Source organism: Lagenorhynchus albirostris, chromosome 15, assembly GCF_949774975.1.
Source record: "Lagenorhynchus albirostris chromosome 15, mLagAlb1.1, whole genome shotgun sequence".
NCBI classification, from domain to species: Eukaryota; Metazoa; Chordata; class Mammalia; order Artiodactyla; family Delphinidae; genus Lagenorhynchus; species Lagenorhynchus albirostris.
The window spans coordinates 84,528,980-84,541,073 of record NC_083109.1 but is presented as its reverse complement, the minus strand read 5'-3'; the positions used below and the strand labels follow the sequence as shown (position 1 = coordinate 84,541,073).

The window sequence follows — 12,094 nt, the reverse complement described above, 5'->3', positions numbered from 1 at the left end:
CGCGGAGTGTCTGCAGCTCGCAGGTGGTGGTCGGGCCGCCAGCAGACGCTCCCATTTTCACACGAGTCTCTCTCCGTTAAAAACTGTGGACGTGGATTTGAGCGGAGAAGTCAGTGGCCCCCGCCCTCTGTGTGAGATGCAGGGATGCCAGCTGTCCTCTGATTCTCTGGCTGAGTGATTCTACTCAACACAGAGAAGGCATGTTGTCGATGTCCTTGCAAGGTTAACCCAGGGTCAGAAAAGTCTGATTGTTTCCCTGTGGTCTGGCCGCTGGGTTTCAGCCGACACCCTCTGGGGGCGCCTCACCCATGTGGAAGGAATCGCTCTCCTGCCTCACACCCGCCTTTACCTCCCGATAGACTAAGTTACACAGAGACAGGGAGCGTGGTGAGCTCCTGGCCGTGTGCACCAGAGTGTGTGTGCGCAGCATGGAGGGGACAGGCAGCGGCAGAGGTGACACTTCCCTCTGGGAGCCCGTGGTCTGGGAAGCCCGGCGGGGATAAGCAGGGGCCCTTGAGGTGGGCTCCGTACAGGGGGTGGCCTTTGGGGACAGAATCTTGAAGAATGTGGGTCTGCTGGTACGAGGCCAGGCGCTATGCTTGGTGGCAGCCCGTCGCCCGCGAGCTCTGCTGTCGCCGTGTCCATCCCAGCGGCGGTGCTGTGTCTGAAGCTCCATCCCTGGAGGGCCCGGCCTTGTGGTCCACACTTGAGCCACCCAGTGCGGGATGTCCCTCTGCAGTGCCCGTCCATTTGGCAGTGAACCTTAGGAAGCCAGAACATTTGAAGTGGAATTCTGAGCTTCGTAGTTCCTCCATTCACCCAACTGGATCACCTTTGATGTTTTTCAGGCAAATCTGGAAGGTATTTGCTTTTTCAGATATATTGGACTTTCTGCCCCATTTGAGTTTCCAAACTGTAAAGCTTGGGAGCTCGACTTCCACAGTCATTTTTTGTTTGCTTGTCTTAAACCTGATGCTTCCCCCCTGAGGGATAAGAGTGTCCCTGGGCAGATGGCTTGGGTTCCTCCCCAGGGTGCCTGACCCTGTGTGGCTCTGCTGGGACCCTCTGTGTCTGAGGTCCAGGCTGAGGGTAGCCTTGGTTCGAGGAGGGGGGACGAGGGCCTCTCACACCAGCACTAGTCAGTTTTTTTTGGAGTAGGATGACTTGAGGTTTTGCTGTTGTGTCTGGGACCCTGCAGAGCTGCTGCCTGGTCAGGACGGTCATCGCCCCGCCTTCCCGGGGCCTGGGCTCCTGGCTTCGTTCCCTCTTCCTGGCTGGAGCTTGTGTTTGGATCACGTGCTCACCCCTCGCCGGTCTGCACGGCTTCCCAGCACAGCAGTGAACTATGGCCTCTGCAGCCTCCAGCCTCCTCTGCTCGGTTCTGTTTTTGGGTTTTGTTTTTTAAAGACGTTCTAGCAAAATGTATTACGTTTTTAATAGAAAGATATTTTAGGTTAAAAACACTTAAGATGGTCAGAATCCTTTGATTTGGGGACTGTGTATGTAAAAGGTTTTTCAAAACCAGTTCCTGGACTGTCTTATTGTTCTTTGGAGTTCTTGCGAAACTCAGCGCCTCTGGTGTACCAGTTGCAGGCCTTCTGTAGATGAGGGTTGCTTGTTGTCGGCCCACCCGGAAAAGCCGCCTGCCGGCCAGGACACGCCTGCGGGGGAGGGCGGGGCCACTGGCTGTCAGCTGGCCCCCGAGCCTGACCATTTTTCCACTACTAGGTTGTGGTTATTTTCAAAATTTGAACATACTGGTCATCAAATGTGTAACAGCTTTTTCCCCCTATTCTTGAGTCTTTCACTTCTTAAAGGACACGGTTACAACATTTAAAAAACATTTTGAAAGACTCGAGGTCTCCGGCAATACCACTCTTACCCCGGGGATGTTTGCAAGAATGACTGAAGCCGGTGTCATCGCCGCTTGCTGTGCCCGCCTCGCCTGCCCCAGGGCTCCTGCTGCCCCAGGCCTGCCTGTCTGTCTCTGGTTTACCAGGGAGGGGCCTTACATTCAGCCACTCGCCCCAGGTCCCCCACAGCGTCCCAGCGGTGTCCCAGCGGCCCATTCTCAAACCAGGCCTGTCTGATTTCAAATCCCAGGCCTTTAGCCGCAATGCTGGACCGTTTAGTCTCTGCTGTTTTCACTTGTCATTGTGTCATCAGCATTTTTAACGTTCCTCCGTGGGCCCGTTTCCGTGAGTGCTTATTGCCTGTTAGGTACTGTGTGAGCTTCTAACCACTTTGCTTATTTCATTTGATACTCACACGCCTTGTGTGTGTATCCTACACAGTAGGGTACCCTACACAGTACACACCATAAATACCCCAATTTTCCTGATGAGAACAGATCAGATGCATTAAGAGATTTGCCCAGAGACAAACAGTCCTGGAAGGCGTCCTTTCAAATGGCTGCATGATACTCCTCCATGTGCACTGTGGAATTCAGCTGTTCCTCACAGGGGAGCTCTTTAGCTGTTTAGAATTAGAACAGAGGTTTGGTTTTTGTAACGAAGGTCAGGATAGCAAGGGAGGTGGATTTCTTTTGCGTATAACAGTCCCAGTGTAATCTGACGTGGCAGCTCCAGGCTCTTCTGTCCTGTTGCTCTGTTACCCAGTGTCCATTTTACGGCCCACCACGGCTGCTCCAGCTCCTGCCATCGCACCCACATTCTGGCCATAGGAAGGGAAGAAGTGAGGAAGACGCTCTCTTCCTCTTAAGGGCACGAACCCTCGCATCCCGCGAACCAGCACAGTCTCGTGGTTTCACAAGAGGCAGAGAAGCGTCGTCCTTAGTCGGGCAGCCGTGTGTCCAGCTGAAACGAGTTCAGTGTCGAAGCAGAAGAGGGTGCACGCCCAGGGGACTAGCCATCTCTATCGTAGTCTGCCCTTTCAGCCCCCCACGTGGTTGTGACCCTTATTCTGACATAAAAACCACTCATCCCCGTTGTCAAGGGAGGCGGCCCAAGTCCCACCTGGTGACCGCATCGCGGAGGTCCAGGGTCTCTGTTACGTGTGCGTCCCCGCATCAGGGTGCCCCGAGGGGTGGATCTGTGAAGCGCTGTGCTGAGGAGAAGCAGAGGAAGGCGGTCCCAGCTCCTGTCTGGAAAAGGGAGGAGTGGGACGCACACTCACTGGTCACAGCCGCCCTGCTCTCAGAGGCACTCCCCAAAGGGGCAGGTTCCGGGGGGCCCGCCCGGCTGCCCCCGTGTCTGCACGTGGAGGGTTCTGTGTCCGCCGGCCTCCTCCGAGGTGCTCCGGAGACGACGCTGCCTGCTTCCTGGCGGTGCCCCAGGCCGGGCAGGTGGGGGAGGGACGGTCACGCCTCCTCGCAGGCCAGGTTGGGGCTGCTCCGCCTCGCCTCCGGAGTCTCCGAGCATGTTGTCTCTGTCACATCCGCAGGTCAGATGCACAGCAAGGGTCTCTGGGGGCGGGTTTCACTCTTGAAAACCCTGCTCTGGTCTTTTCTGCCGTTGGGCTGGGGCCTCTCTGCCTGTCTCACCCGAGTCGTGGCTCCTTTGAGGCCACTGAGGCTGCAGGCTCGGTGGCATCGTTTCCTGCCCCGGGCGCCGGTCCCCATGGTCCCCCTGAAGCTTGTGGCATCCTGGGCACACAGGCTTCGCTCTTGGGTATCTCGGGGGACCGCTGGACCCAGCACAGGGAAGGTGACCAGGTTTCTAGCCTGCAGCACTCCCATCCTTGCCCTCTGACGAGGCAGCACCCTGTACTTCAAACTGTGTGACCGCCTGGCGACTCCTGGCCAGCGGCAGTTCTGTGCCGGCCACGAAGCAGGGTCCCGGGCCGCCCTCCCCATCGCTGCCTGAGGAAGGGCGTCCTTTGCAGAGTGATTCTCCCTCCTGGACTGAGCCTCCAAAGTTTTCTTGTATTTTCTTGGTCTTTTCCGGGAGGTGTTTTCAAGCCTGTCACCCAGCCTTCCTTGTGAAGTTTTCTTTTGTGTCACATTTACTTGTCCAGGGTCCTTGTTTTTCCCTGGAGGTGCCTTTTGGGGCTGCAGCCCGTGAGTGGCCACGGTGGCGCCCCCTCCCGTCCCGGGGACACGGGGTGGTCCATGTCCTCTCTGTGAGGACTGAATGACGACAGGGAAATTATGTTTCTTTTCTGACAACTTCCTGTTGGTGAGGCCGGTGGGGGGCTTCCTCCCTAAGGACGAGATGGGAGTGAAGGTGGGTGACAGCCCGAGTCCCTGAGGCTCATGAGTGGCCGAGCGGGGCCAGACCAGCCTTCATGCAGGGATCTCTGAGCTGACGCTCAACAGGGCAGCTTCACAGGAAACCGAGGCAATACCAGTTTGGCCCAGTTTCCAGGAGCGCAGGCTTCTGCACGCTCCCAGACTAGAGCGGGCCTGGGCGTAGGAGCTTCAGGGCAAGAGCGTTTGAAAAAACAGCTTGATTCCACCGCAGTGAGAAGCCCGCGCGCTGCAGCAAAGACCCAGCGCAGCCAAAACTAAATAAATAAATTTATATGAAAAAATAAAAACAGCTCGATTGGGTGCAGTTCACACACTGCACGCAGAACCCACTCGGATCGTCCAGGCCAGTGGTTTTCAGGAGACCCGGGGAATCGTGCAGCTGCTGCCAGCCGATGGTTGGGCGTTCGCATCGCCTCCGAAGGAAGGAAGCCCCGCGCCCCCGCCGGGCAGCCACCAGACTACTGTCGCCTCTGCAAAGCAGGGCGAGAACTCTGTGCAGAACTCGGGTGCTTGCGCGGAGCCTCCCTTGGGCTGGTGGGCGGTGGTTTCCAGCGCGCATCCCCACCTTCGGCAGGAACCCCGACGCACGGGCAGAGTGCGCTTGGGTCCAGCCTGAATGTGGAGCGCCTTCAGGAGAGTAGCTCTAATTGCAGAACACGCTCATTAAAGCTCCAGCCAGGGCCCTAAACCAGAACGAAAATGTTCCAGGGAGAGAAGTAACAGTTGGCAAACTCGGTGGGCACCCTGGGGAGGCATCTGTTTAAAATTAAGCAGCTTCCTGGTATTCTCTCCTCCTCCTGGGTAGATCAGCTGCCTCAGGATAATTTTTGGAAGAGTGAGTCAGGAGATGCTTTTGAAATAGCTGTTGCTGTAACTAATGTGAAAATGTTCATGGTTAAACCTTAGTTGGAAAATCACCGTTCCAGTAGGAAACTGTCCTGCTGCTATCAGTTGTGGATGGCAGTAGACTTTGCCACTGATGACATGCCCAAATCCCTGACCTATAAAACGCTGTGCTTTGTTTCACTGAAACCCCAGTCTGTGTGCATGTGCTGTCTGTCTAGCGTCTTGGATTTGAACCGGAAAGCGTCTTGGAGGTGATCTCCTGCCCAGAGCATCCAGGGCTGCAGAGGGGTTACAGCAGGTGGTCCCACAGCAGAAGTCAGGCTGGGAAGCAGAGGGAAGGGGGCCTGACGATGCTCCCCGGCATCTGCCCCCTCAGCCCAGGGCCGGGCAGGCACTGACCCCCGCCCAGAGCTCTTCTCTCCGGATCTCGTGCCTTTTCTCGTCTTCACCCTAAACCCCATTTTCTGAGATTCCCTGCCTGTCTTGTGACCTCTGTCAGAGGCCAGAAGCCACAACCTCTTTCTAGCTGGTATTGACAGTTGTAGTTGTAACATGATCTTGAGGTTGTAGTCCGATCTCATGTTAACACAGGGACTTGTACCATGCAGGAAGTCAGAACTCCACGCGCCTCTGGCAGAGAGTAACACGTAGCTTGTTTTGTTAATTTGCAGCAGTTGAAGGAAGAGACAAATGGTAAAGGGACGTAGAAACTCTTTTTTAACTGTTTGTCAGCACTACTGCCTTCCTACCTAGCACTGGTAGAACAGGTGTGTGTGCGTGTGTGTGTGCGTGTGTGCGCGTGTGTGCGCACAGACCCCCCTGCTGTTCAGCCAGTCCTGTCCTTCACAGGTGGAGCTCCCCTCAGCCACGCTCTGCTCACCTGTGTGAAGCCCTCAGCCAGTTCCCAGGCTCGGGGACACTGGGCCCATCTCGGACCTGGTGGGGATGCACGTTGACTCTGACTTACAAAAGCTGACCAGCCTCTGGGTCTGGAGAGACCCTCGGCCTCAGAAAGCATCTTAGGCATATGTGTGACGTCACTTTTTAGCCAAAAGACTGATGGAGGAAATTTCCATTGGGTGGTGGGGAAACTAAAGAAAGTGGAAAGGACAGCAAACGTTTCTTGAACTGGCTTACAAGAAGGAGATGGCGGGCGATTTTTAAATAGCCTGGGGCGGCCCTATAAGCAGAACCGGAGGGAAGATGTCGCCATTCCAGACCTCCCCACCCGCATCCCTGACATTTTGGTGTTTAGGCGGAATTTCCCAGAAGCAAAACAGCATCAACAGGAAAACAGCTTCTGTTGCACAGTATCAAGATCCCTCTGTTCTGCTTTTGGATTTGGAAATACAGACCGGGTAGCCGGGGCTCCCAGTGTCTTGGTGCCTCACTGCCTGCTGCAGGGCTCCGCCTGGACAGCCACATGCAGCCGTTCTCTGCTTGGTGTCTCTGGAAGAATCTGTACTGGCCAGTGAGGCCAGCTGGAGTTCCTGATTTTCCCTGTGAGATGCAGGCAGGGGCTCTCAGAGTAGACGCTTGTGCTGCTGAGTCATTTCCTGAGAGGTGGGTCTCCCCGGCGGAAGGCTCGCGAGCACCCCCGCTGGGTGCTGGGCTGCCAGGTCACCACCTGCCATGTCCCAGAGCCTGTTCTTCAGTCTTGTTTCTTCAAAGTTTTTTTTGTGTGTTTTGTTTTGTTTTTGTTTTTGCGGTACGCGGGCCTCTCACTGTTGTGGCCTCTCCCGTTGCAGAGCACAGGCTCCGCACGCGCAGGCTCAGCGGACATGGCTCACGGGCCCAGCCGCTCCACGGCACGTGGGATCCTCCCGGACCGGGGCACGAACCCGCGTCCCCTGCATCGGCAGGCGGACTCTCAACCACTGCGCCACCAGGGAAGCCCCAAAGTTGTTTTAATAAGACAAAAGGGAATTGGATTGAAGCAGTGCTTGCTGTGTGGGTGGGAGGTGGGAGGTAATTGGCTACTTAGACAGTGAATTGAATTGAATTGAATTGAATTGAATGGACCAAATATCAGGGACTTTTCGGTGTGCACCCTGTGTCTGCTAGCCACAGTTAGCAACTTGTGGATAACTGGTCAGTTTAGAAGGTGTGCTTGACAAGTAATGCCCCGCTTTACAGGTCAGAGTTTGTGGGAGGGAGATGAACCCTGGGTTCCTGTGCGCACACAGGGACGGACTGGTGTCTGCAGTGGCCTGGTGCGGGCGGTCCCCTGCCAGTAGAGGAGACGAGGCTCGGGGCTCGTGAGGCCAGAATGGACGGTGAAGGCAGCCAGGACCCTCGGGTTCCAGGCGCTTCCTCCGAGACCCCCGCCGGCACCTCTGCAGGCAGCGCTCGCTTTCCATCTTCTGGGTGACGGGCATCTGTCATTAAAAAGCTGCCCTGGAGGTGACCGTGGCGTTTCGGTTTCCCAAGGAGCGTTCTCTGCGAGGTGCTGGATCCATGTGGCGAGTGTGGCGGACAGGAAGCTGGCTGGCCATCTGCAGCCCGTGTGGGAGGGGACACCACGGGACCTGTCCGGGCTGGAGGTCTTGCTGTCGCACGCACGGTGGAGGGAGCCCGGTGCCCTCGCCGGCCTGTCCCGAGGGAAGCGGAGGTGGTGTGGTTTGGGCGCAGGTTTGGGTACGTGTATGTGCGCGGCGTAGTTGGAGAGCACACTGGCTGGTGACGGCGGGCGGCGTAGACGCGCCGGGACACCTCTCCCCTGCTGGACCTAACGTCCCGCTCCCCTCCCGTTGCAGGTGCACCTTCCGCTTCCCCAGCACGGCGATAAAGATCCAGTTCACATCGCTGTACCATCAGGAGGAGGCCCCGGCGTCCCCCCTCCGGCCGCTCTACCCGCAGATCTCCCCGCTGAAGATCCACATCCCGGAGCCGGACCTCCGGAGCCTGGTCAGCCCCGTCCCCTCCCCGACTGGCACCATCAGGTGAGTGGCCTGGCCCCCTCCTGCGGTTGCCTCTGCGGAAGCCGCGGCCCTGTGCTCTAGAACGCGGCCGAGAAAGAGGAAAGTGATATGCGTGTTCTGTGTTTCATACGATATCAAGTATGTTTCTGGAAAATTGCCCATGGATGGAAATTTTGAAACTATTTTAAGTGCGTTAAGGGACCTGAGGGCTTAAATAAACTCTCTGGAGATTTCTTTTATAAAGTGAAGAATCACTACTTAATTAGTCACTTTTCCAGTTTGAAATTTTATAGACGAGGGTCTTTTAAAACAAGCTTAGGTATCAGTTTGTAAAGACAGTGGAACTATTTAAGAGGAGTATTTGTATACCAGGATTTGGTGGACTAGGTTTTTCTAAACTTTATTGGTAGAAATCCTTTGCAAAGTTTAAGAAATTAATCTAGATTTTGAAGAAAGGGAAGTCCTCGAACTTTCTCATCCTTGGCGTGTTATACAGAGAGGGTCCCTGGGGGCAGGTCTGAGGGTGAAGTGTGTAGCCAGAGACTGGGGAGGGGACTGGTGAGCTGTCCCCTCTGAGGGGCACGAGTACTTTTGCGACAACAGGGGTCCTATGCCTTCTTCTCCTTTTGTCGTAAAATGTGTTGAACGACATGGACTTGAGGATCGAGATTTAATAAACTTTAAATAGTTTACCGCTTCATTGAGGACATTTTAGAACAAAGCTGGCCTTTGCCTTATTGGTGTGTGCGGCCTTGGCGATGCCATGAGCACCAGTGCATTTGGTGCTGGGGCCTCGGTTCCTGCCACGCACTGCGCTCGCCACCGCGGACGGGGCATCGTCAAACGTCAGCCCCTGGAGGAGGCCGAGCGTGTCTCGGTGTCGCCACGAAGCCAGTTTCGGCCTCACACGCCCCCTGAAATGGTCTCGGGGCCCCGGGGTGCCTCTGGGAACCACACTCCGAGAAGCACTTCTCAGCAGAGCTCGAGCTTTGCGTCCCTGAGTCTTACCAGGTCTCTCCTCTGGCTGACCAGCCAGGCTCGTGGTCCCTGGTTTTGCACCTTTAAGGGTTCCACTTAGAAGCACAGATGGGTTAGTCATGGCATCACCATTGGTTTCCCTTTTGCCTTTTGTTTTCCTGCCATGATGTGTGGAGTCATTTGCACTGAGTTGCTGGGAGTCAGTTTCCTCGCGAGCCAGTGAGCGGGCGGGCGCGTTTCTCTCACGGAGAGAAGGTTCAGGGACGGCTTTGAAATGCCACGGACCTGCATTCTGCTTCTGGCCGCATCTCCAGTTGGTGGGAGGACTGGGGGCAGGTCCCTGCAGCCTCCTCGGGCTTCGTTTTCTCCCTCAGTGAATCCCTCCAACATCACAGATGTCTGGGACGCCAAAGAGGAGCAGTGAGTGACGGAGACCCGCTGTATGCCAGGCCCTGCGCTCAGCCGCTGGACGTGTGTTATTTTATTTAGTCCTTAGGGATTTACGAGATAGATTTTTTTCTTTAGTTCTTTTCAGGTTTCCAGCAATAGCTCTGTTCTCAAACCCGAAATTTAGCACGTCATCTCACTGTTTTTTCAGACGTCTACCTTGAAAATAATCTAAAACATGAGAGCTCCACTGGAGTTAACGATGAAGTTGTGCTATGAAAATGCTCTTGCACTTACTTCCATGTGTATAATTTATGCGTAGATAAAAAATTTTGTGTAGTAAAATGAAGCAGCAGACTGGAATACAGTCTGGCAGGCCCTCAACGTGTTCAAGGGTTACCTTAACCGCCCAGCAGCTCCCTGGGTCGTGAGGTCTCCGTGGAAACTCATCCACAAGGGTTCATGGCAGTGTTATTCATAGCAGCCCCCAAAGTGGAAACAGCTCACATGTCCATCAGCTGCTGAGTGGAGAGAAAATGTGTTACAGCCACAGGGTGGAGGGTGATTCCGGCATAAAAAGGGATGAAGTGCTGACACCTGGTACAACATGGATGACCCTCGAAAACATGATGCGGAGTGAAAGCACCCAGTCCCCAGAGACCACACGTGGTGTGATTCTGTTGATATGAAATGTCCAGAATGGGCAAATCCTTCGAGAAAGAAGATAGGCTGCCAGGGGCTGGGGGTTCAAGGGAGTGGGCTGCCCACTGTCACGGAGTTTCTTTCTGGTGGTGGAATGAGGTGATGGTCACACAACGCTGGATGCACTAAAAACCACTGAATTGTACACTCGAAACGGGTGAATTGTGTAGTGTGTGAAGTCTAGCTCAGTGAAGCTGATAAAACTTGTATGCGCTGACACCTTTATCCAGTAGCACCTCAGAGCGGCTGCAGGAGCAGTGGCCAAGTGTGTTTTACGTGCCATTGGGAGCCGGACAGGCGTGTGGGCCTCCGGGTGGGCCTCGGAGCCCTTACACGCCTGGTGAAACCAGAGCCCGAAGTCAGCCTTAGCGTGGCCTGGGGCTGCGAATAATCAGTTCATAATCCAGCCACATCGATGCTTTTTTTTTTTTTTTTTTGGCGACGCTTTTTAAGAAAGAAAAATGTTTTGGTTTGTACCTGGAGGTCTTCATAAAATAGATATAATTCCCAGTAACATTTTGAATAAAAACAGTGGCCAGCAGGCTGAGCTAGTGCAGCACCTCCACGTGCTGCGGCCGCCTGTGTGTTAGGAGGCGCCGGCGGTTCTGAAGGGGCGTAGATGGTGTCACTGAGCAGAGTGAGGCGGGTGTCCCTGCGCAGTTCTGGGAAGTCGCGGCCATGTGACTGTGGAGACCCCGGGCCCGAGTGGGGTTGGGGCGCCGGGGCACTGGCCTCTGGTCTTCATCCGGTAGAACAGCTTTGCGGGGAAAGTAGTAACTTTGAGACTGGCTCTTTCACTCTTGGGCCTTTAAGTGTCACAGAAAAGGATTTCTGTTTACATCCGTTTATCTTGGCGCCGCGGAATCCGATTGCCCGCTGGAAACCTCAGAGGCCCTTGAGGTTTTGCTGCCCAAATCCTTTTCCTGCGCGCCCGGCGCAGGCGCGGGGCCGGCGTGTTTACAAACAGCTGCCTCCCCCAACCCCGCCCGGGCACCCTCCCTGCGCCCGTCGCCCATAGCAGGTCCCCGGGGAAGCGGGCGGGCTGGGAGACCCCGGCCGGCAGCGGCCCGCGCCCCGGTCCCCGTCCGGGTCCCCGTCCCTACGCCCGCCCCCTCCCCGTGGCCCCCTACGCAATCCCCGCCCCGCCCCGCCCCGCCGCGGTCCCCATTTGGAGCGTCTGAGCCCGCTGCCCGGTTGGCCCGCTCTCCCGGCGGCTCAGCTGCAGAGACTCGCAGGCCTCGGCCCGGGTCGGCCTCCTCCGGCTCTGGGCCCGTCCTCTCGAGGTGTGGGGAGCGGCTGCACCTGTAGGAGCGGCCCCGCCCTCCCTGCTGACCCGCCCCCTTCCTCCTTCCCCAGGTGGCCGGGCGGGGGCGGGGGCGGGTTCTGCGGGTTTTTTTCCCTGCCCTGAAGTCCTCCACCCAGAAAACGAATGAACTCTCTTGTTAAGAAAAATGCTGAAATTCAACCAGAGAAAGGGAGCAGCACAGAAAGAGAGCAGCTAATTTATACTAAGTTTTTAGAAGCTATTTCTTGAGGAAGGCGTTTCTTAATTTTTGTAATATAGAGATCAAAACCAAAAGTAATTTGTGGAATTTGGCCAAGGTTAGCGGAACCCTGTAGGAAGTAAAAATTAAGCAACCAACCTCAGAACCTAAACCACTTTTAACCATGACCTTCCAGCCCAGTCCTGCTTCACTGCTGCGCGAGATGCAGCCCTAACTCACTTTGCAGCGTTAAGTGCCTTGAGTTGGGAGGTTGTCGAGTTGGCTGTTGGAAGGTCTTTGTGTTTCTGGCAAACTTTGGATCCTTCCTTGAGAGTGATTTATTCTGCTGCGAAGCTTCCAGCGCAGCGTTGCCTCAGTTCCCCCGAGTGGCCCAGAGAGCAGGTGCCTGCCTGGCTGGTCTGGGAGACCCGCCGTCCGTGGGTCCCGCACCTGCATCTGCACCCGTGGCCCTCGCACCCCCCAGCCCCGCGCACACCCACCTGGTCCCTTTCCCCATCTGAAAACTTGGGAGAAATAAACATTGGTTCATCTACACAGAAAGGTGC

At 55.7% G+C, this 12,094-nt stretch overlaps 1 protein-coding gene across 1 annotated transcript in view; it reads left to right on the top strand.

Annotated features, from left to right (window-relative positions):
* The window catches only part of FOXK1 (forkhead box K1), a 59,183-nt gene that overhangs the window by 35,202 nt on the left and 11,887 nt on the right, over positions 1-12,094 (top strand). Inside the window, exon 2 of the mRNA XM_060122827.1 lies at positions 7,813-7,998. Within this exon, the coding sequence (XP_059978810.1) occupies positions 7,813-7,998 (186 nt within the window). The remainder of the gene's footprint in view (positions 1-7,812; positions 7,999-12,094) is intronic.